We start from the raw sequence: 26214 nt of genomic DNA, 5'->3' as shown, positions 1-26214 counted from the left end.
GGATGCTTCAGCAAACAGTTTAATTTTAAATACTTACTATTATTTCCTTTAAATTACTTTTTAACAGGATAGCTTCTCTTTGTAATCCCACTTAGCACCTCTCTGCTTCTTTTTTTTTTTTTTTAAGATTTTATTTATTTGAGAGAGCAAGAGTGACTGAGGGAGAGAGAGAGAAAAAGAAAGGGAGAGAGAGAGAAGGAGCAGGGGGAGGGACAAAAGCAGAGGGAGAAGCAGACTCTCCACTGAGGAGGGAGCCGTATGAGGGACTTGATCCTAGGACCTTGGGATCATGGCCTGAGCTGAAGGCAGATGCCTAACTGACTGAGCCACCTGGGTGTCCCTCTCTGCTTCTTTTTTTGTGGTACTTTCATATCACCAGGAGGCTTTGCCCAAGTCCTATTTCAGATCTAAGATCACAGACTCTACCCTAGAAATAAATGAGGTTCATGAATGAATCAATGTGTGTAAAGTTCTTAGAATAGAATCAGCATATAACACTTGATAAGCTTAGCTATTGTCATTATTTTTAACAACCCAGCAAAGGGCTCTCAGTTCAATGTTGGTTCCATCCAAAAAGTGCCCCAGACTACCAGGTATAGCAATTATATGGTCTTTTCAGATTTGAGAGTTTTCCATAATCAAATCAGAGTTCTCCCCACTTCCTTAGTAATGCAGAAGAAAATGGATCTGAAAGTAACAAAGAATAAAGCCATTAACATCACACTTCTTTTTGAACCAAGAAAAAAAAAATCTCAGAAGAGTCCAAATAAACTCAGTGCACTATGAGATTTGAAGTTTGAGATGAGAAAGTGAGAGAATTCATTTGAATTTATTTATCATTGAAAGATAAAATACAGGTAGCTACACTTAGGGGAAAGATATTTTTTCTCATTTTTCCCCCATGATAACCAGTCCTTCTTAACATTAGTGATTTTAAAAGTAACTGATGATCTTTATAACATCCTTTTATTTTTAATGATTTTGCTGAGAAACATGCTCTATGTGCTTATGTAATAGAATTTTAAAAATTTTTATTTAAACTCTGACAACTTGTTTAATAATTTGACAAAAGCTCTGAGTTAAATATATAGTTGACTTCTCTATTAAATTCCTTAATTTTATATGCTTACTATTTTGTTTTAAATTGTGATTTCACCCAAATATCTTTTCCTTGTAATCCTACTTAGCAGCCCAAATTTAGACATTGTTCTCTTTTGTTTTCTTCATGGACTATCAATCTATTATGATCCCACTTTGCTATACAAATACAGTAAGTAAATTCTCTCAGTTAATCATATAGATACTGTTAATGCTTCTGAAATGGGCATATACTATTTTTCTTTATTGTTTGAAATATTTCTCAATTTATTACATGCATAATTCTTTCCTAAGTGCAGAATTCATGCTTCCTATGCTAATGACAAGGAAAAATAAAAACAATATCAGCAATATAAAATAGATTGGCTTCATGAAATAAAAGAAGCTACACATGTTCAACATGGACAGTAACTGGGAGAATTTTAATTTTGGCTATAACTATGTAAGTATTTGAAAGACAAATTATAGAAAAAAATGAAGAAAAGAATTAGTATGAATTATTTTGTAATGGAGAATTTTGGCATTGATAAACTTCCACATTAAGTGCAATGCCTTCCACGAGTCCAAATGCCATAGTCATTTAATCTTAGATACTAAGTCAGCATGGAGGTAGAAACATACACAAGACATGGTCACCTAGTTGTCTCTGCTTTTTCAAAAGATTTATTTATTTATTTGAGGTGGGGAGAGAGTACACAAGTGGGAGGGGGAGAAGAAGAGAGAATCTTAAGCAGACTCCATGCAACTTGTGGAGCCCAGTATGGGGCTTGATCTCAAGACCCTGAAATCATGACCTGAGCTGAAACCTTTTAGTTTCTGATGCTTAGCTGACCACACCACCTAGACACCCCTAATCATCTCTGCTTTTAAGGAGCTCATAGTACCACAAACGAGGGAGAGAAAAACAATTATGAAGCCAAATATTCAGTATTTGAGAAACAGTTCTCAAGATGTGGGAGTGGAGAGAGGAACTCATAGAAGGGTTTACAAAAGAGATGGTTGGTGTGAAATATAAAGAAAAGGAAGCTGTTTTCAAAAAACAAAAAACAAAACAAAACAAAAAACAAAAATAAAACCCACAGAAAGGACAGTGAGAAAGAATAGCAAAGATTCTGGAGCACAAAAAAGACCAAGGGAAATGTAAGCGGAATCACAGATGACCTACCTTATACAACATACTAAAAAGTATGATTTTTATGCCACAGGAAAATGGAAACTTTAAAGATTTTAAGCAGGGCACTAACATGGTCAGATAGGTGTATTCAAAAGCTGGGTTCAGGTGGAATATAGAGGAAATGGGACCGGAAAGATCACTTAGATATTTTTTGTAATAATGCAAGAAATTAATTTTAAGAGTCTGGATTTAGAGATGTTTAACAGAGGAAAATAAAGAAATTCACGAAGTACTTAGAAGGTAACTTCAATAAGACTCACGTATGGAGTTGGGGTGGGGGATGGGAGGCGACTAGAAATAACGATTCTAGGGTGGCTGGCATGAACAATTAAATGAACAATAGTACAAGTGCACTGAAACAGTGAAAACACAGGCAGGCAAGGTTTGCTGTTGTGGGGGGGGGAGGTGGGCAGTAGTAATATGGGTCGGACATGTCTGTGGAAACCTAAGCAGTCATGCTAGTAACCTCAACCTACAGCCTAGAAGAGAGATGTCCTCTTGAACTACACATTTGGGAGTCTCAGGCAACTGAATGAGAAGGCTTTCAATAGCATCTAACAAATTTCACAGAAGTACAACCATCCTGTCTAGAATAAATTATATTCATTTTCTCTAGTGGCAGCAGGTTAGAGCCATTCTAAAAATTCATTGCCACCAAATGGGCTTCTTTATGTCTTGGATTATATTTTCCTATTTATTTATGACTAACATCTCTTATCTTTATATAATCGCTTTTTTATAGAAGGGATAACATCTACCTTTGTTAGATAGCACTTATCACATTATAAGTGCATTATACCATTTAAAATAAATTAAGGAAAAAAACTGAATACATAGTAACTCAGTAACCACTTCTTATTTTTAAAAATTGTTAAGGCATATTTTGTCCTTTATTTAGTTTTTTTTTTTTTTTTCTTTTTAGATCATAAAGTTGCATTCCTTGGAAGCCTCTTTGATGAGGCATGTTTTGTTGAATTTTTTTTTAACCTAACAGATGTTTGGGTAGTTAAAATTCCTCATGAGTATGGTATCCTGTGGTTTTCATAACCTAAGTGTTACCCCAGGAATTTTCCTTTCTTGCTGTCTTCCAGTCCTGGTGGTCTATAGGAGATGCACATTATGAGAGTCTCATTTCATTCCATACTAATTTCACACTCACACTCTTTTAAAGTTGTACATTTCCTCAGCATTATAAGCACTTATTGTGCACCATGGAGATATTTAGCAGCTTTCCATTCTACATTCCTCCTCCACACACAACTCAAATGGCTTTTGAGTATAAAGGCAATCAGAAAAAAAGAGATGAGTAAAATAATCTGCAAGACTTTAATGTCTCAAGTTAAATATTTCTGCCATTTGTAATTTTTGTGATTATGTTTGTATCTATACACACTCAGCATGAAGTGGAGAGTTATGGCTATTATACAGATGACTTAAGGAGAAAAGCAATTTGGCTTCAATTATCTAGATCAGAGTATGTGGGAGAAAGAAATGTTAGCTTGAGTTGGCTGAATATTGTTTCCTTTCTTTACTCTAGTTTACAGTGGTAGATTCAAATGCAGAAAGTACCTCAATTTAATTCTCAGTTCGTGTTCTAACTTTGCTCCCTAAATCTTCATTTGAGTACTCTTCCTTATGAGTTCAAAGAGAGAGAATACTACATATTTTCTTATTCTACAAGCCATTTCAGAATGTTTTACATACTTATTATTCAGACAATATTTAATATTTGATATTCTTATTTATTAATAATAAATAAATATTTATTAATAGTAATAAAATTATTCTAATAATTTTAGAATTATTTAATTTTTGTATTTTGAATTCAGAGTTTTGAAAAAGTCAATATCAAACTAGCCATCAAGTTCTATCTCCTTATTTAGAATCTCCAGGCTTTGATATGAGGCTCCATTACTAAGCGCTTCTGTGCAACTCAATGCCGTTAGAAATGCATACATATGAAATAGTGATTTGTACTAATTTATATTGTTGTTTATTCTTTACTATCATTGAGAGAAACAGTTCATTTTCATCATTTTATCTTCTTACATGAGATTATGAAACAACATAACACTTTTTTGAATAATGACTATACAAAATATTAATTCTTCATTCAGATTACTTTTTATGTTTGTAAAAGGTCTTTAATACTTTTCATCTTTAATATTCAGAATAAATGCTACTTATTTTTTATCTTAAAAGCATTACTGCTTATCAATATTTTTGTTGCTGGACTATTTTAATTTATTTTATTCTTCTTTTTTAAGATTTTATTTACTTATTTGAGAGAGAAAGTGAAAGAGCACATGAGCAGCAACAGAGGAGGAAGAAGTAGACTCCTAGCTTTGCAGGGAGCCCGATGTGGGGCTCAATCTGTGGACCCCAGGATCATGACCTGAGCTGAAGGAAGACACTTAACTGACTGAGCCACCTAATTTATTTTATTATTATTTTTTTTAAGATTTCATTTATTCATTTGACAGACAGAGATCACAAGTAGGCAGAGAAGCAGGCAGAGAGAGAGAGGAGGAAACAGGCTCCCTGCGAGCAGAGAGCCAGATGTGGGGCTCGATCCCAAGACCCTGGGATCACAACCCGACCCGAAAGCAGAGGCTTTAAACCACTGAGCCACCTAGGTGCCCCTATTTTATTCTTGTATTATATGTTAGTTCTCTGTATATTTTATTTGGCAATAATATGTATCGTGTCTTTTTGTCTTTCATATCAAGTACAATCCCAGATGATCTTTCCTGGTCTTAATATAATAAATAAAACTTTTCTCTCACTGCACAATTATGAAATTCAGATATATATGTATGCATATATGTATACATATATATGCATATACCATTCAGAAAAAAATGTCTTTTCCATTCTGAGACAAAAAGGGGTAACCAACTCATTCTTGTTCTCATAATTATACAATTATTCCCACACATATGAATACTCAGATGAAAAGCTAGTAAGTTTGCAAATGCCAAGAAAAATCATATGTCTATTGTCACAAATTCTGAAATATATAAACCTTTTTAATTTTCTCTCTAAATCACAGTGGCAGGAAGGCAGTTTCCATGTATCCTCTGGAACTAAGATAGGAAAAAATTTTTTTTTTCTACTGATAAATAACAGAGTAGAAAATCAGCTCTCAAGCAGAAAGAAAACGAGGAAGGGCAAAGGATTAGTATAGACAACCTACTTATATACTGATAAACAGTTTCATACAAGTATTCATACAAGCAAGCTTCATACAAGCTTCATACAAGCAAGTATTCTCTGATGGCGAATTCAAATTGTGGCAGTGAGATACTAGATCCAGGGAGAAGAATGGTACCAGATAAAAGACAAACTAGAGCTTTGTAGACAGGCTCTCTGTGAAGTAAAGACCTGGAAACTGGGGTGAAGAGAAGCCAAGATTACTTTCTCCATTGCATCAGGAACGAGCCAACCAACAAACCACCAATGACAAAGGGACTCATCCTGCTAAAACCAGGAAAGTAACACTTCAAAAAAAAAAAAAAAAGCTCATGCTGATTGTGAAAAGTTTGCAATACTCTACCATTATTCCTTTAGACCAAAATGAGCAAAATAGAGTAGCAGGAAATTGAAAATGAGCTAGTGGGTTGATCACGGATCTAAAACGGGGTGGTAAGGAGGAGGGGAGACTAGGGTAGAGGCAATGACATTCAAATGGAAAAATTCCTTAAAAACTTAGCTTTGCAGTTTCATTGAGCAGATTCTGAATTAATCATTTAAATTATCATTTTATGCTAATTGAACATCTATCATTATGTCTAGAGTGCTTGAAGAGATGAGGCATCCAGAAAATCTACTTGCTGGCTCACGGTAGGAGGTAAAAGCAGGTACCATCCAAGTGAGATGATGGTAAGGAATGGGATGGGAAACCTCAGTGTCAGGGTGGGAATCCTCAGTGTCTAATCCTCAGACCCTCAGCGCAGGCAGAAGGTCTATTTTAACAGAAGGCTCCAAAGCCGCTGTCCACAGGCCAGATTAGGGCTACAGATGTGTTTAGTTTGAACTATTAAATGATTTTTTAAAAAGATTTTATTTATTTATTTGACAGAGAGAGAAATCATAAGTAGGCAGAGAGGCAGGCAGAGAAAGAGGAGGGAACAGGTTCCCTGCTGAACAGAGAACCGGATGTGGGGCTTGATCCCAGGGCCCTGAGATCATGACCTGAGCCGAAGGCAGAGGCTTAATCCACTGAGCCACCCAGGTGCCTCTTAAATAATTTAAAAAAAAAAAAAAAAAGTCACAAGCAAGCAACTGTTTTCACATTTAAAAAAAATAAATCTAAATTTCCTATTTCTCTGAAAACAGCAGAAGTCCTAATAGCATGATCTATTGGACAGTAATAAGCCTTTAGGTAGCACATTCTCTGTTAATTTGTCAGTTTCCACCACCCCCAATTGCCTTACATCAGCCTGCTTCATTCATTTTAGCACTCCTACAGTTAACTTCCAGTTGCTCGGGACCTTAAAGTTTATTCATTCAGTCAATGTCCCTTTTTTTTTTTTTTTTAAGATTTTATTTTTTATTTGAGAGAGAGAGAGAAAGAGAGAGAATGGGGGGTGCACATGCATGTACACATAAGTAGGGGGAGGGGCAAAGGAAGAAGCAGACTCCCCATCGAGCAAGGAGCCCAACTAGGGGCTCAATCCGAGGACCCTGGGGTCATGACCTGAGCCGAAGGCAGACACTTAACTGACTGAACCACCCAGGTGCCCCAGTCAGTGTCACACTTTTTAGTCAAATCTTCATTTGTGATTTTCCACACTGATGCAACTAAAGTCCCTAGTTTTTCCTACATGCTTATCACTAAGCATGTATTTCTATTTTCTAGTTAATTGAATTAGAATAGTTACTTCTTCTCAAATCCAACAGATTCAAAATAACCATGGTTACTGACTAAACCTAATCCAAATATGATTTTTTTGTTTTTCTTTTTTTCTTTTCTGTGTTATGGCACTATCATCCTCAGTATCACCTGAACTAGAAAATAGTTCATTCTCCCCTACCCACTTTAGCTTACTCAATCAATTTCACTTACTTAGGAAATATTAATAGAGTACCTACTCTTACCAGGCACCATTCTCTAGGCAATAAGAGATAGCAATGGTCAAGACAGATTCTAAAAACAAACAAAAATAAAAAGCAATTTCATATTTATAAACGCTCATTTAGATAACATGACATTCTAGAAAAAGACTGCAAAGCTACTTTAGGTTGGGTGGTCAGGAAAATCCATTCTGAGTAGGAATCATTTAAATAGAGGTATACATTATGAGCAGCTGCCCTGGCAAAGCTAGAGGTGAAAGAACATTCCAGTCAAAAGGAACAGGGGATGCAAAGGCCCAAGTTCTGGGAGTTTAGTGTGTTCAAGCAACAGAAAAAATGTCTTGTGTGAATGATGAGTAATGGTTAAGAGGGAAAGTAGCTATGGATGAGGTTAGGGTGTTAGGTAAGGGCCAGGTCATGCAAATCATGTTAAGAGATTTGAGTTTGGGATGCCCAGGTAGGTCAGTCAGTTAAGCATCTGCCTTCAGCTCAGGTCAGGATCCCAGAGTTCTAGGATCGAGTCCCTCATCCGGCTCCTTGCTCAGCTGGGAGACTGTTTCTCCCTCTGCTTGTCTCTCCACCTGCTCGTTCTCTCTCGCTCTCTTTCTGACAAATAAATAACATCTTGAAAAAAGAAATTTGAATTTTATTCTAAAGCAATGGAAATCCATTGGATGGCTTTAAACAGGGAAGTGATCGCATCTGATTTAGGTTTAAAAAGGTCAGCCTAGAAACTCTGGAGGTCAGTTAGGTTCATGCAGTGGTAACAGTAATGAAGGAAAGGGCTAGTATGATAGCAATGCAAAGGGAGGGATGTATTTAGATGGCACAGTTGAAATAAATCATTGGCAGAGTTGAGCAGGAAAAGAAAACTGCCTATATTTTCATTTTCTGCAACCAGATGAATAATGGCACATTTTACTGAGATAGGCAATGTTAGAAGAGGAGAGGTTAGGTGTTTAGACCACATTAAATTTTGAAAGGTATATTTGACACACACGTGCAATAGGGTCAAAAGACATCAGTTGATCAGGTAAATATACTGATCTGGGATCAGTATATTTTATTCAGTATATATAATCAGTATATTATATTCTAGGGATGAATCAGAGCTAGAAATAGATATTTGAGAATAATTACCGTATCAGTAAATTTTAAAGTCGTAGGACCAGATAAAGTCACATCAAGGTAAGATCTCCTGGAAGTTGTATGTTGATACAAAAAGGGTTAAATACAGATATCTGGGTACCCCAACACTTAGATTTTAAAAAGGGATGAGCAAAGGAGACTGAGAAAGAGCTACCAGGGAGACAGGAGAAAAGCAAGAAGGGCAGATATTACAGAAAGCTAGAGTCAAAGTGCTACAAGGAGGAGAGGCTGGATAATTGTGTTGAAAGTTGAGTTGTTTGGACTCTATCTCAGATGTTGAATTGTATTAACAATATGGATTGGAAATTTACTCTGCAAAAATTACGCTATACTCTCCTGGGAATACATTTAGTAACCTAAAAAATAAAGCCTCTAGATCAAAATTTATTTCTCTATTTATTTTTTTTTAAAGATTTTATTTATTTATTTGACAGAGAGAAATCACAAGTACACTGAGAGGCAGGCAGAGAGAGAGAGAGAGAGAGAAGGAAGCAGGCTCCCTGATGAGCAGAGAGCCCGATGCGGGACTCGATCCCAGGACCCTGAGATCATGACCTGAGCCGAAGGCAGCGGCTTAACCCACTGAGCCACCCAGGCGCCCTATTTCTCTATTTATAAAGGCCTATGACAGCGTCTATTTATTACCGAAAATCTCTCTGTATGTGTGTGTTCACTCAACTTATAGGTACCAAAAATTTTTAGGAAAATGAGATTTGGACTTGAAAGGAATCACCTTTCAAAAGGTGATTTAGTAACAGTCTTGATCAAGATAGAAGAATGGTAACAGAAGGTGCCTATTTGGATGGTTTATATGGGAGGGTATTGCAATGGGTGACCTGGGCAACTTGAAATTTGCTCAGGATGGCTTGGGGTGGAAATGGCTTTCAGAAAGTGCAGCTCCGGTTTACAGCATTTGATCTGCAATTTATTTAGTTTTCACGAAGCCATTATAATTCTATGTAGATACTGCTTAGGATAAATAATAGAAATTTATTTCCTTACTCATGGTTAATCATTTTATCTAACCAAGTAGGGCAACCAGTTAGTTTTAAAATATAAAACTAAAGTTATAACAGCATTTTTATGTGGACTTTGAATAATTTCTATGGAGAAGCATTAAAAGAGCTCTTTCCTGAATATAAAAGTCCTGAAAGATGGATAAATGGCAGATAAATTTTTTTTTAAATTTATTTATTTATTTATTTATTTTTTATAAACATGTATTTTTATCCCCAGGGGTACAGGTCTGTGAATCGCCAGGTTTACACACTTCACAGCACTCACCAAAGGCAGAGAAATATTTAAGAAATTATTTTATGTTCCTTCTCTGTGCTTTTTCCCTTCTTCACATCTCCAGCTAGGAGTTGAACCCCTGGTATTTGTTTGCCTCCAAATTTTATATGGGTATAGCACAAGCTGAGAAGCTACTTGCCAGGAGATAGATCTGTTTCAGCTGGTGTGTGTGTGTGTGTGTGTGAGTATCCATAAAGTCATCAAAAAGGTTGTAAAGTATAGCTTAAAAAGTGCAGAGCATCTAGATATGAAGGGGAAAATGTAGGCATGGACAAAGGGAGCTCAGTGGCAATCAGTATAGCCTAGTCATATACTCCAAGAGAGGCCCAGAATGCTTTATTGCAAGAGAAGACTCTAGGATTTCAGTATGACTCTAAAAGTCCAAGAAGTTTTTAATAATGTCTAAAATTGAATTTTCCATTGGGATTCAATTAAATTAAAAACAAATGTTATTACATCTATTAGTTTATAGACAAATTCATTTAATTTTCATGTCCAGTGATTGTATTAAGTAAAAAATCATTAATTCAACAGATATCAGTGTATGTATTTATTCTTTCATAAATATGTATATATTTATTTCCTTTGCATGGAAGCCATTATAATTCCATGTAGATAGTATTCAGGATAAGTCATAGAAATTTATTTAGCTAATTATGAGTAATGATTCTATCTAAACAAGAAGAGTAGTTAGTTAGTTTTAAGACATAAAACTAAAGTTACAAGAACAATCATTACTTATACTTTGAGTGATTTCTGCAGAAAAACATTCAAAAAGCTTTTTCTCAAAAGCAGAAGTATAAACACATATAGAAGATAATACTTACAACCAGGAAGGGTTTGTGTAGATATCCAATTGGAAGCATTGCCATAGCCGGCATTGGTGCTGGCAGCCACTTGGAATCGGTACCACCTAAATTTCTTTAATCCATACACTGTCTCTTCAGTTAAGTCAGCTTCATAAAGGTATTGAGTTTTTTGATACTCAACACATTCTTCAGAATCCCATTCTATGCATTTCTGAGCCCGCAGCTGAGTGGTGATCTTGTAATTTTGAAAGTAGCCAAGAATAGTGTCAGGTCTCACCCATGTTAATGTTGCACTAGTTGACTGAACATTAGAAAAAGCAATATTTGTGGGAACACTAGGAACTAAAAGTTAAAGGAGAAAAATTGAAAACAATTAGAACTACCAAAAACTGTTAAACAGAAGGAAGACTGGATTCAAAAATATGTCTTTATTATGCATCTAGTGGCAATCCCTTATTACAACTACCCTTAGTTCAGCAGTACCACATTTACTGAGTGGAACCTTAAGGTGGTGCTTCAGAGACCACTAATCTAAAAGGTAGAGGACAAAACAACTGTGATTTGATTAATTCCAAGTTTCGCTCCCAAACTGACTCATAAGAATCTCGTATAAACTTACTTTGGCTTCATACATAAACATGAGTACAAAATAAAATTGTATGCTCATTTAACCTTATGTACTTCTCTGGATATGGTCTGAGTTTTAATATTCAGTTCCCAAGAAAGACATACTTACATTTAAATGTTGGATAGACACAAATGCATCCTATATATAGTAAAGATTGATTATATAATAATTCTAAATAAACAATGCTATTAGCTGAATTAGAAATTTACTTATTAGTTGATTTTTATTTTATCTTGCATATACTTACATTTGATAAAAACCAATATAAACAAACAAATTAATTAATTAATAAATTTGTCAAAACCCTTTCTAGAACATCATTCAGCACACTGATATTAAATACACAGACAAAGAAATCTGCATATCACCTACAATCACAAGGTCTTACTTGGGGTCACTTATTTGATTTCATATTGACCACCCATATGAAATTTGCTATTTGTATACCATCTGTGAGGTTCTGAGCCTGATGTGAAGGATTCAAGATATAAAAGGATTATGTCTGATTTTTTAAGAAACTGCAATTTATTGAACAAGTAATACAAGCATGTTATAATTAAGAATATGAAAGAACAATGAAATAAGTGATGTAAGAACTTTCCTCAACCAAGTCTTTCCCTGCATGTGTGAAAAGGCTTTTGCTTAGAAGACTAAGATAGAATGGTAACAATGACTTGTATGAAAATGACATAATTTATAAAAATTATATGATAATAGTCACACTTAAAAATTAGAAAATAAATGAGAGAAAACTCATTTATTCCTGAAAGTATCATATTAATTCAGGATTCAGTAAATGTCTAATGAACACCTAATTTGTGCCAAGTGCTACTGTAGGTGCTGGGTATACAATGAATAAACCGGACAGAAGTCCCTGACCTTGTGTAATTTATATTTGGTGTATACAATAAAAGTATAAGTGACTACTGTATATAGTATTTTAGATGATGATTAGTGTTTTGGGGGAGAAATAAGGAAAGGAAGAAGAGAAAGATGATACTGATCATCTTTCATTTGAAAAAAATCATTTAAACTGATTTGTTTAACTGAGTATTCAGAGAAGGCCTCACTGATTAGAAGACATGAAGTTCCTGACGAAGGTGGGGGAACCAACCTTGAGAATATTTGAAAAATGAACATTCCTGGCAGGGAAAAATGCATGATTATAAGCTCTAAGTTGGAACCATCCTTGGTATATTTGAAGAATAATTAGGAGGCCAGTGTGGCTTATTAATAAGAGTTGAAGTCTGAGAAAAAAATAATGAAGGCTAGATTATATACAACATTTTTTTTTTAAGATTTTACTTCTTTATTTGACAGAAAGAAAGAGATAAAGAGAGAGCACGTGTGCACAAGCAGGAGGGAGTGGGAGAGGGAGAGGGGAGTCCGAAGCAGGACTCGATCCCAAGACACTGGAATCACAACCTGAGCTGAAGACAGATGGTAAACCAACTGAGCCACCCAGGCACCCTGAAGGACATTCTTTTAAGCAGAGGAATGACAGGTTCTAACATGTTTTCACACAATCCGACTACTGTGCTGATTATAGAGTGAAGAGATGTAAGGGTACAAACAGGGAGAGCAATTACTAGGCTATTGCAGTGTCAACACAACAGATCATGATGGGGATTACAGCAGCAGAAATGAAAGGAAGAATTCAGACCCTGAATATATTTTGAAGGGGAGCTGACAGGATTTGCTGATGTGTGACATGTGGGGTATAAGAGAAGGAGAGAGTAGAGGAAAGCTCTAAAGCCTTTGGATTGAGCAAACAGAAGGATGAAGTCATCATTAACCAAGATGACGTGGAAGGAGAGATTAAGAATTTATTTTGGGGGGCACCTGGGTGGCTCAGGGAGTTAAGCCTCTGCCTTCGGCTCAGGTCATGATCCCAGGGTCCTGGGATTGAGCCCTGCATCAAGCCCGCATCGGGCTCTCTGCTCGGCAGGGAGCCTGCTCTGCTTCCTCTCTCTGCCTGCCTCTCTGCCTACTTGTGATCTCTGTCTGTCAAATAAATAAATGAAATCTTAAAAAAATAAAAGATCCTTTTTTTTTTTAAAGATTTTATTTATTTATTTTTAAAGGATCTGTACTTGAGGAACTATAGAACACTCATGAAAGAAATTGAAGAAGACACAAAAAGATGGAAGACCATTCCATGCTCTTGAATCGGAAGAATAAACATTGTTAAAATGTCTATACTGCCTAGAGCAATATATACTTTTAATGCCATTCTGATCCAAATTCCACCAGTATTCTTCAAAGAGCTGGAGCAAATAATCCAAAAATTTGTATGGAATCAGAAGAGACCCCGAATCGCTAAGGAAATGTTGAAAAACAAAAATAAAGCTGGGAGCATCACGTTACCTGATTTCAAGCTTTATTACAAAGTTGTGATCACCAAGACAGCATGGTACTGGCATAAAACCAGATACATAGACCAGTGGAACAGAGTAGAGAACCCAGATATGGACCCTCAATTCTATGGTCAATTAATCTTCGACAAAACAGGAAAAAATATACAGTGGAAAAAAGACAGTCTCTTCAATAAATGGCGTTGGGAAAACTGGACAGCTATAAGTAGAAGAATGGAACTCGACCATTCTCTTACACCATACACAAAGATAAACTCAAAATGGATAAAAGACCTCAACGTGAGACAGGAATCCATCAGAATCCTAGAAGAAAACATAGGCAGTAATCTCTTCGATATCAGCCACAGCAACTTCTTTCAAGATATGTCTCCAAAGGCAAAGGAAACAAAAGCGAAAATAAACTTTTGGGACTTCATCAAAATCAAAAGCTTCTGCACAGCAAAGGAAACAGTCAAAAAAACAAAGAGGCAACCCACAGAATGGGAGAAGATATTTGCAAATGACAGTAAAGACAAAAGGTAGATATCCAGGATCTATAATGAACTCCTCAAACTCAACACACACGAAACAGGCAAACATATCAAAAAATGGGCAGAAGATATGAACAGACACTTCTCCAATCAAGACATACAAATGGCTATCAGACACATGAAAAAATGTTCATCATCACTAGCCCTCAGGGAGATTCAAATTAAAACCACATTGAGATGTCACCTTACACCAGTTAGAATGGCCAATATTAACAAAACAGGAAACAACATGTGTTGGAGAGGATGTGGAGAAAGGGGAACCCTCTGACACTGTTGGTGGAATGCAAGTTGGTGCAGCCTCTTTGGAGAACAGTGTGGAGATTCCTCAAGAAATTAAAAATAGAACTTCCCTATGACCCTGCCATTGCACTCCTGGGTATTTACCCCAAAGATACAGATGTCGTGAAAAGAAGGGTCATCTGTACCCCAATGTTCATAGCAGCAATGGCCACCGTCGCCAAATTGTAGAAAGAACCAAAATGCCCTTCAGTGGAGGAATGGATAAGGAAGATGTGGTCCATATACACTATGGAGTATTATGCCTCCATCAGAAAGGATGAATACCCAACTTTTGTAGCAACATGGACGGGATTGGAAGAGATTATGCTGAGTGAAATAAATTAAGCAGAGAGAGTCAATTATCATATGGTTTCACTTATTTGTAGAGCATAACAAATATCATGGAGGACAAGGGGTGTTATAGAGGAGAAGGGAGTTGGGGTAAATTGGAAGGGGAGGTGAATCATGAGAGACTATGGACTCTGAAAAACAATCTGAGGGGTCTGAAGTGGCGGGGGGGTGGGAGGTTGGGGTACCAGGTGGTGGGTATTATAGAGGGCACGGATTGCATGGTGCACTGGGTATGGTGAAAAAATAATGAATACTGTTTTTCTGAAAATAAATAAATTAATTTAATTAAAAAAAAAAAAGAATTTATTTTGAGCATGTTAACTTTGAAATGACTACCAGATACCCAGAAAGAGATGTCATATAGATGGGCACATGAGTCTGGAGTTCTGCAGAAAGGTCTAGACTTGAGTTAAAATTTTTAATTTCCTCTTAAATTTTTGCTGAATTATATGTAGACCTATTGCTTATATATTTGCCTAAATCTGAAAGAGGAGAGAAATTCTAATGCAATGGAATACAAGAAGCAGGTAATTTAAAGCCATATGGTTAGATTCAATTATTCTATTTTATAATACTAATATTTACTATCAAATTTTATTGTATTTAATTGAATTAACCGTTAAAGTAGATTGCAAGCAGAATACTTGATACAATACCTACAACATAACTACTATTTTTAGTTAAGCAGAAAAGCAATTAGAGAAAAAGTTATTTTTTAAGGAAAATTCACCTTATAGATGAATCATTTTAAGAATTAAAAAATAGAATTTTCATAAAAAGTGGAATTTCTATAATTTATTCAAATCTCTCAGCCACTAAGTTTGATTGAACTCAGACCACCTAAAGAAAACACAAATTTTCAAAATATTCTAACCCAAGGCAGAGACATATGGATGACCTGGTGGTTCAGGAGAAGCCTTAAGAGAAAAAGTGGTGGGTTAAGCCTCTGCCTTCGGCCCAGGTCATGGTCTCAGGGTCCTGGGATTGAGCCCTGCATCGGGCTCTCTGCTCAGCAGGGAGCCTGCTTCCCTTCCTCTCTCTCTCTGCCTGCCTCCCTGCCTACTTGTGACCTCTGTCTGGCAAATAAATGTATAAAATCTTTAAAAAACAACAACAAAAAAGAGAAAACGTGGCATGTGAGACAGGATTTCACTGATTGTTAAGGTAGAGATTTAGAAGAAGGGTAATGTGATCTAAGTCAATTTCAACTATTATTTATAGTTCATACTGCCAATTAAAACAGAAAGGCTACACAATAACCTGGGGATATACTGAGAGGAACTTAGAGTTTGTTAGACAATGGAAAGCTATTGAAGTGTCAGAATGAGATGTTCAGAAGTACATTTTATCAAGTCTAGTCTGATAATTATACTACAGGAAAAAGGACAAATTTATAGATCACTGGATATGTTTTAAAAAAAAAGAAAAAAATTGTAGCAATAAGAAAGAAATATATTTTTAGATCCATTTTGGTGGTCGAATTCATGGAATAGGCAAATGAATCAGAAGATGACAGAAGCAGAACTTGAAGGAAATTTAGAGATGATCTTGGTCAACTTGTCTTTTTATGCCTGACCTTTATGTAGACAGACATCCCCAAGATTCCTGGCCCCTGAACACTCACCTTCATCCAATTTTTCAATTAAGCTCAAATATAGGTACTGATATGAGAAAATTTTTCATCTGTAATTAAGAAACCAAATCAATTAAGGGAAGCACGTGTGATGAGCACCAGGTGTTGTATGGAAGTGTTGAATCACTATTCATATGCCTGAAACTAATATTATGCTGTTAACTAACTGAAATGTAAATAAAGACTTAACAAATAAGTAAATAAATAAAATAAGGACGGACTATACAATGAACCTGATTTTATAGACTGAGTCCTTTAAAAGCAAAGAGTTTTCTTTGTTTCATTATAAAAGAGGAAGGAACATACTCTAAGCAAGAGACAGATATGATATATAAAAATGTATCCATTATTGTCTTGGAAGAAGAAGGAGCTATAGGATAAAGAATCTAGGACATCTCTAGTTACTGAGAGAAGCCCTTGGCTATTAGCCAGCCAGGAACTGGGGATCTCAGACCTATCAATGTAAGAAACCAAATTCTGTCACAAGCTTGTGAGCTTAGAAGAGGACTGAGTTCCACGTGAGTATACAGCTTGCTGACATCTTGAGTTGGCTTGTGGGCCTCTGGGTATGGAATCGATGCACAATATACCCAGACTTCTGACCTACAGAACAGTGTAATAATCAATGGGCATAGTTTTAAACCACAAAGTTTGTGATCATTTGTGGCGTAACGATAGAAAACTAATGTAATTTTCCTCTATAAAATGGCCAATTTCTACTTTTCTGGCCTCTATTTAAATACATAGAGCAAAAGGAAACTCAAAGTCTTGAGGGGATCCCTTTTGAAATTTATTTTCAGATAGCTCTATTAGTTTCTACTTCATTGTTTTGAACTGATAGCCACCCTTCTATAAATCCTAATTCTACTTTGAAAACCCACCTCAACTAGACCTAATCATCTTTTCAACTCCACTTCATTCCAATATGTATTCTAAAGGTCTAGAAAGGTTCTGATTCTACATTCATATCAATAAAAAAGATTGAGCAATGACTACAAAATGTGTATGATTATTCATATGTCATATATACATACAAATATCAATCTACACAAATAATCAAATACTAGATTGTGTCTCTGAAGGTCTAGAGTCATGTTTGCAACAAAATAGACATTTAATAAATATTTTTAAAGCAATGAATAAGAAGGCATAACAGGAGATTTCATTAATTTATTTTTAAAGATTTCACTTATTTATGAGAGAAAGCAAAAGAGCAAGAGAGTGAGAGTAGGAGGGAGGGGCAGAGGGAGTGGGAGAAGCAGACTCCCCACTGAGCAGGAACCCTGACATGGGGCTCCATCCCAGGACTCTGGGATCATGACCTAAGCCTAAGGCAGGCACTTAACCAACTGAGCCACCCAGGCATCCCAGAGATTTCAATTAGATAGATGGTCAGGGAAGACTTTAATTTAATCAGGGAACTGACAGATAAGATTAGCTTTCCAGGTGAATAACATCAGGATGTGTTAAGATTCTGAGGGGAAGAAGTGTGGTACATCAGAAACACTTAAGGAACATAGCTGGGTCCACAAGGAGATGGATAAGAAGATAGAAAGCTGCTTGACTTATCATATGATCTCCCTGATATGAGGAAGTGGTGATGCAACATGGGGGCTTAAGTGGGTAGGAGAAGAATCAATGAAACAAGATGGGATTGGGAGGGAGACAAACCATAAGTGACTCTTAATCTCACAAAACAAACTGAGGGTTGCTAGGGGGAGGTGGGGTTGGGAGAAGGGGGGTGGGGTTATGGACATTTGGGAGGGTATGTGCTTTGGTGAGTGCTGTGAAGTGTGTAAACCTGGTGATTCACAGACCTGTACCCCTGGGGATAAAAATACATGTTTATAAAAAATAAAAAATTTAAAAAAAAAAGAAGATAGAAAGCTGGAGATGTAGGTCAGAATCAGATAATGCTGAACCTTCTGGACTGTATTCAAGATTTTTAGTTTTATCTCAAGTATAGTGAGGACACTTGGGAAGTTTTCATTTGCATTAAAACTGTACACTCTGCTCTTTCCCTATGGGAATCAGAGAGTATAAACCATACATTTACCTCCCTTTTGAGTCCATCACCAAACACCCCTTCTGCATTTCAATTTCTTTTACCTAGGATTTACTAAGCAACTAGGAGTGGGAAGAAAATGGGATGCATTAGCTATCCAATGAACTGGAGAAGTCAGAGGAACTATGTTTTTCCCAATTCAGCAGAGGGGATGACTAAATGCCCATGGTTGTCCTATGACCAACTTTTATCCCCCTTGCAATGTTCAGATTTTAGGAATGAAGACTTCAATGGCAAAATTGGTTATGCATAAAAACTTTCACCATATTAATGCTGGTCCACAGACTCTTGGGTTTTCCAAATAAGTATTACAAAGAAATAAGGGTCTAAAAGAAACAAGAAGAACTATGTGTAACCTGGCTAAAGGAAGAGTAACAACAATTGAGTTGCCTTCCCTGTGACAGGCACAATGATGGAACTTGCACCGATACACAGCATCTGGCACATACAGGAACTCAGTATGTGTTGAATATATGAATAAGTTATGGTTCATTGAAACAGTCTTTTGGCTTTCAAGTCGTATAAAATTTTGTCCACATTTTCTAATCACATATATTTAGAAAGATAAACCAGAAATAAATTTAATCTGAGCCCAAATATATGGCTCATAGACAATTTTTTAAAGGAAGGCTACCTCAGTGGCACTCATAAAAGACTAGCATTGATATGCAGTATCTTCTCTTTTGATGAACTGTGTGTTGAACTGGACTATTTCAAAGCAACTGCCCTATTGAATTACAGATACAAAAAGGATTACACTCATTTTAGCATGGAGAATCAGATTTCCATTCTTTGAGAATGACTAAAAACCTCAATTTTTTTCTATCCACAGATGGTACTAATTTGAACACATCATTCCATGCTTCCTGGAGTAATCACACAGCTTGCTTAGATTTTCTAAACATGACTGAACTGTGATGAAGCGATCAACATTCACTGGCAAGGTATTCCGTGAATTACATTTTTATTCATAAATTATTCTTATCTGTGAAATACTTTAATCATGGCTGAAATGAAAGTCTATAGAACTATAGAAGTGAAATTTGTTGTATGTTTAAATGCATGTCAGTTTTTAGTGACTATTTAGTAGGTCCCACTTAGAAGAGGAAAATGGGTATAAAGTGTAATTATTCTTTAAACTTCTGAATATCAGCTGTTAGAAGTTGCCAACCTCCCATGATAAGATTCTGACAGTGGTTTGTATTGGCTTCTCACTGACCTGATTAAGTATACGAATATGGAAGACCAAGTTTCTTTAAATATTTATTTATGACTAAGTATTTTTATCTTCAACCACAGATGTACTTTCTTTTAAACAAAACAGATGCCGGAACAATTATATTTATAATTTATATTTATAAAACCTTAAAAAGTACCAACACAATCTTTCCTAGTTTATCAATAAAATATTTGTCTCTAGTAGTTTTAAATAATCTATACTCCTTTTAGAAACACAAGGTGCTAACATATGATCTGAGCATATACAAATAAAATTACACTTTATCAACACTAACATAGTATGAATCAATATAAAAATAGAAATTCTTATGAAGTTGAGTGCAAAAATATTTCAGCATAGCAGATAAAAATTTTGCATTAACTTGAATTTAATCAATAACAATTACCGATCATTCATATTGAACAGTGTGGGCAAGTTATTATAGTCTTAGGGAATAAGCTGCTTTTCATACATATATGAAAAGTAATTTAACTCATAGAAACCACCACAAATAGGCAATGCCCAAAGGAAACTTTCAAGGAAAGAGAATATCTGGGGGCTATAACTTGAAGGAATAATTAAGAATCCATAGGTATGTGGAAGAAAAGATGTTCAAGGGCATTAAGTATGGGAGAGATATAAGTAACTGTTACAAACTGTGAAAGTCTGGAAAGTATACTAGACTCAAGAAAAGAGTAATAAGAAAAAAAAGAGGGGGCCAGTTGTGTTCTTTGAGAAAAAAGTTTAGGTGACTACCTAAGCTCTATTAAGCAACAGAGAACAATCAACAGAGATTAACTGGTAAAGTTTAAACTTAAAGGAAATCCTGAGCCTCCATGTAAATAGTTATTAGGTAAAGTATAATTTAATAGAAACTGGTTAGATGTTATACACATGCAGTGTAATGCAGATTACAATAACAAACAATAATTGGGAATAGAGTTTTTTAAAAACAGCAAAGAATATCAGCAGAATGTGTTTATTTATTGGGCAGATGGGCAATAGGAGTAAAACATGGAATGAACCCAGTAATTAGGTCAATAGAAAATGTACACTGTTCACTTCCTAAAGGTAGACTATGACTTGGCTCTGTGTTGTAGAAAATTATACAAAAGAGAAACTCGAGATTTTAAATCTCTGTAATTATAAATAAAAGCAAATTAAATGAACAAGAAAATACAATAATCTTTGTTACTGAGAAGAAATATTTCTCTCTCTTCTCTCAAAAAAAATCAAATAAACAGGTTGCCATATAATTTAATGAACAATATCTTCAACAACATCCTTACATAGCAAATGCTAAGTATCTGTAAGTTGGCTCTTTCTTACAATGGCTCTCAATTTGAATGAGAGAATAACTATCAAACATGTTTTAGTAAAACTATTTCTTCAGAGGTTCTAATTATTCAGTTCAGGCATTCTTCTAGCAGTCTAGTTTAACCTAGAAATAGATTTTGGAGTAGCTGGGTTAGAATTTATCAAAATATGCTACATAAACATGATATTAGGTGGCATTATGAAACTAGGAACATGGGTTGACACATTCTTATTAGTGTGCCAAATAAAATCACCTTAAATATTCCACTTAAATGAAAGAGAACTGAGAAAGTATAAAGCAGGATAAAATTTCCTAAAAAAATTTTAAAGTGTCTGTCTTAATGCATGTATAAATGGACAACTGAGGGGCCCAAAACTCTATGGACCATAGCTATAATTATCATACATTAGCTATAATTAATACTTCTTAAATCAAGTATTACTGAATGTATAACTTATTTATAAAAATGTTTCACTAAAACTTTTGTTTTGTTTTATTTTTGGACACCACTACAAAGAAAATGGGTTATATATGTTCTGTTTGGAGAGACAATGAATTGATTTATTTTATAAAGTCATTACTTTGACAGCTTTATATACCAAACTAAATAGTGAGAATGTCCATCAAAAATGACAACTTTGATTTGAAATTATTTATCTGAAGCAGTTCTTAGGGTAGTAATTATATAGAAGAGTTAGTTGTCTATTAAGAACAACCCTATAACACCTGGAGATGAAATTGAATTATCAGCATTAACGAAGAAATGGGAAATATATACTGGTTTGTGGGATTTACTTGAGGATGGATATGAGTAAATGACATGTTAGTTTCATATCTTGTTAACATGAATAGAGATATCTTGGGAGGAAAAGATTGGGTTAGCCTAAGAAGTCAAGAGAAGCTAATTTGGCATAAATAAGCATCAGTAAGCTTGGAAAATCGTAAGAGTGAATAAACATTTAAGGGGCCTATTTGTATATATAGTATCACCACAGCAGATGATAAAGAACTGAGTCTCTATCAAGTTAGTAGTTAATGGACAGTAAAGTAGAATGGGAAAAAGAAATCATAAAAAAATTCAGTCAATAATGTCTGGCTTATACTGATACTTGAGAAATATTTGTTTAACAAATAAATAAATAACTGAGGAAATGAATGGATGGTCGTATGTACTGATTTCAAGAAGAAAGTGTCACCAGTGCTGTAACCAATGTTGACTGATGAACAAGTATCACCAATGCTGATAGTAATCAAATGCTACTTAAAACTATTCCTGTTTTCTAAGGACTGTGGCTGTACAGAAAACCCTGATAGACTAAAATGTACAAAAGGAGTCTTGGTTTTAAAGTTTGGGGAAAGCTCTATAAAAGAAAAAGAAGAATTTGGAGTTTTCCAGGATTCTGTGAGACACACACACGCACACGAATCAAAGGAGAGATGAAAACAACCGACAGAGGAGAAAGGATGAAAGGATGGGGTGAGATTGGAGACTCTGTGAAATAATATAGTGAACAGAAAAAATCCCTGATTGTCAAAATATTTTTTTAAAAGATTTTATTTATTTATTTGACAGAGAGATCACAAGTCGACGGAGAGTCAGGCAGAGAGAGAGAGAGAGAGAAGCAGGCTCCCGCTGAGCAAAGAGCCCGATGCGGGGCTCGATCCCAGGACACTGAGATCATGACCTGAGCCGAAGGCAGCGGCTTAATCCACTGGGCCACCCAGGCGCCCCTGTCAAAATATTTTTAAGAACAAAAATATATACTGTTTATTTTAGAGTCGTGTGTATTATTGCAATGTAAACCCCCCCTCTGCGTGCTTATCACAAAATATTCAGTAAGGCTATTTTTACATAAAAGTGTTCAGTATGACTAGAATTGTCAAAATCATACAAAAAATAATTTTGCAGAAGCAGCAAAATATCAGAACATTCTACTGCCCAAACACAGGAAGTTTGAGGATCTGTTCTGATGGTACAGCAATAGTTTGTATCAGATTAATTCTGCAGATAATAACTACGCACTGTGGAGGAAACAAAGAAGCATATAAACGGCTTTTGGCTTGAGGTGTAGGGAATGGCATATGAAACTGCCAAAATAGTTAGTTGGAAAAAGAGGGAGCCAAAGAGGGGTTAGACCTAAATTCTGGGTCTAAACTCCTCTGACATCCTTGGCTAATCTCTTAATCGTTCATGTATGAAGGACACACTGAGGAACATGGTGGAAAGAAAGGGATGCAAAACTAAGTAGAAAGTTTAGTTGCTTCCCAGTGCAGAGAAGACAGAATTTGGAGTTTCAATTCCACCAAAGTGAGGGATTGGTAAATAGCATAGGCCTCATACAAAATCCTAAAATGGCCCATACATTTAGCTTTACTCTATATCCCAGGATTAAGGAATTTCCTCTGTAAATAATGGAGAAATCAAAACCACACATTCACAAAATTGTTATTCAGTAATTTAATAGTCTGGTAGAATAAAAACCAACACTCTTCAGAACAAGATAGCAAAATCCAGAGCTTCTGCAAAACATCACCAACAATGTCCAATATAAGTTCAAAGATTACTGGGTAAGCAGGAAAATTTCTAGTGACAGGAAAATGTAACTCAGAGGAGGAAAAAGTGCTCAATAGAAAGAGATCACAGAATAACTCAGGTGGAGGAATTAGAAGAAAATGAATTTCAAACAATGTAAATATTTTATTTGACTTAACAGAAAATACAATCATAATTAGAAACCAAATAGGGAATCTCAGGAGAGGAATAGATTTAAGGAAACACTAAACTAAATAAAAACTCTAGAACTTAAAAGTACACCTGAACTGGATTTATTTAACACCAGTGTAAAAATAGGAGAAGATAAGTCAATAAACTTCATAAAACATCAACAAAACTCCACTTTGAAGAACATAGGAAAAAAGGTAAAAAACGTTTAATAAAACCTCAGTCATTCAAAGAATGGCATATGAAACTGGGAGTTTCATATGGAGTCTCAAAATTGGATAGAGGAGGGAAGAGAAATACTTGAAAAAATAATGGCCAAAAATTTCAGAAAAATATTAATTTACCAATACAAAAAGCTAAATGGACCCTTAGCAAAACAAGTGCAACAAAGTACACTAGCCATATCACTGACAAACTGCCTTAAAGAAAATATAAAGAAAAAGGATCTTGAAAAGTGTCAGAAAAAATTACATGTATCACAGACAAAAGAATGACATCTTCAAAGAAAAAAATACTTAGGGAGAGGGTGGGGAGAAACTACCTTTTCAGAATTTTATATCTGGAATTATCTAAAATAATTCCATTTTAAGTAAATAATATCTGAGAGAATTTGTTGTGAGCAAACCTGCACTAGAGAACAAAGTCTTAACAATGTTAAAGGGAAAGGACACTAGATGTGTGACATTGGGTGAAATGACACTGTAATAAAGAACACCAAAAACAGTAATTACATAGAAAAGATAAGCAGTCTTTTCTAAATTTATTTAAATCTACTGGTAGATTTACTGGGAAGTAAAAATAAATTGTGGGGTTTACAATATACATATATGTAAATTATTTATATGGATATCAAATGCACGACATGAATAACATAAAGTATGGCAAAAAACATTGAACTTTTGCAACTCCATGGAGTGGGGGGATGGGAGAAGGTGGGGCTGAGGGAGAGAGAGATTCTTAAGCAGGCTCCACACCCAGTGCAGAGTCCAACATGGGGCTTGACCTCACAACCCTGAGGTCATGACTTGAGAACATTATGGCCAACAACTGAAGAATATACATTATTTTCAAGTGTGCATGGAAGAATATTCAACAAGATAAATCATATGCAGAGTGATAGAAAATTTCTCCACAATTTTTTAAAGATAAAGTCTTAAAGATAAATTCTCTGACAATAATGGCAATAAATTAAAAGTTGATGACATGAGAATATCCGGAAAAGTGCCAAATAATCAGAAATCAAACATATTTTTATGTAGCCATGGTACAAAGAGTAAATTGCAAAGGAAATTAGAAAATATTTTTATCTGGAAGTAAAAAACTAAAATTTTTGATATAAAATTATCAGAAGGAGACATCACTATGATTATATTTGAAAAGAAGAGAGGTTTAAAATCATTTTGTTAAGTGAAATAAGCCAGATTCAGAAAGATATAGATAGGTCTGAAATCTAAAAAAGTCAAACTCATAGTAAGAGGATTTAGCATCATTAATCATCACTGATATGAAAATAAAACTTACAGCAAGATAGAAATTCTTAACATGAAGTAGAATGTCTGAAATTATGAAGACCAAATTCTGCTGGTACTGAGAATTAGAACTCTCACATATTACTGTTAGGTATGTATTTAAGATAGTACCACCATTTTAGAAAACTGCCAGTTTCTTGAATACAAACACATATCTAGACTATGACCCAGAAATTCCACAAGAAAAGATTTAAACAAAAATATCTGTAATGCTTTTATTCATAACACTTAGTTTAGAACAACCTACATGACCAGAAAAAGAGGCACACAAGTAATGGAATAGTCATATAATGGAAAAATATTTAACAGTAAAAAAGAACAAATTAGTAAAACCCTCAAGAATATGGGTTTCACAATTAAGTTTGAAGAAACAGACCAGAAATGAGAGAATACATACAGCTCAAGAACAACTGAAAGTAACTTTTGCTGATTGAAATCAGGACAGTGGTTGCCTTTGAGAGTGGGTGTCCAAGGGAATTTTCTGTGGGAGATGGAAATGTTCTATATGTTGTTAAGTGGTGTTACATGGGGGGTACACATATATGGAAAACCACTGAACTGCTTGCTTAACTTTGGTGCATTTCATTTTGTATAAAATAATTTCCCATATGTAAAAAACATAAAAAAGAAAACATAAAAACATGAAAAGGAAAAAGCTTTCCCATACAAGTATAGCAGTAATATCTAAAATAAGTTACATATTACATCTCTACAGAAATTTAAAATACTAAACATTAGGGGTACCTGGGTGACTCAGTGGGTTAAAGCCTCTGCCTTTGGCTCAGGTTATGATCCCAGGGTCCTGGGACTGAGCCCTGCGTCAGACTCTCTGCTCAGCGGGGAGCCTGCTTCCCTCTCTCTCTGCCTGCCTCTCTACCTACTTGTGATCTCTCTCTGTCAAATAAATAAATAAAATCTTAAAAAAAATACTAGACATTGATACTTTATAGTTAATGTTTTATAAAT

At 35.2% G+C, this 26214-nt stretch overlaps 1 protein-coding gene across 2 annotated transcripts in view; it reads right to left on the bottom strand.

Moving 5' to 3' along the window:
- PTPRQ (protein tyrosine phosphatase receptor type Q) overlaps positions 1-26214 on the bottom strand; it is a 202376-nt gene that overhangs the window by 85879 nt on the left and 90283 nt on the right. For both annotated transcript variants that reach the window (XM_059186422.1, XM_059186423.1), the window contains one exon: positions 10618-10941. In XM_059186422.1, coding sequence (XP_059042405.1) covers positions 10618-10941 — 324 coding nt within the window. The remainder of the gene's footprint in view (positions 1-10617; positions 10942-26214) is intronic.

This window comes from Mustela lutreola, chromosome 8 (genome assembly GCF_030435805.1).
Source record: "Mustela lutreola isolate mMusLut2 chromosome 8, mMusLut2.pri, whole genome shotgun sequence".
Lineage (NCBI taxonomy): Eukaryota > Metazoa > Chordata > Mammalia > Carnivora > Mustelidae > Mustela > Mustela lutreola.
This window is presented reverse-complemented; position numbering and strand designations above follow the sequence as displayed.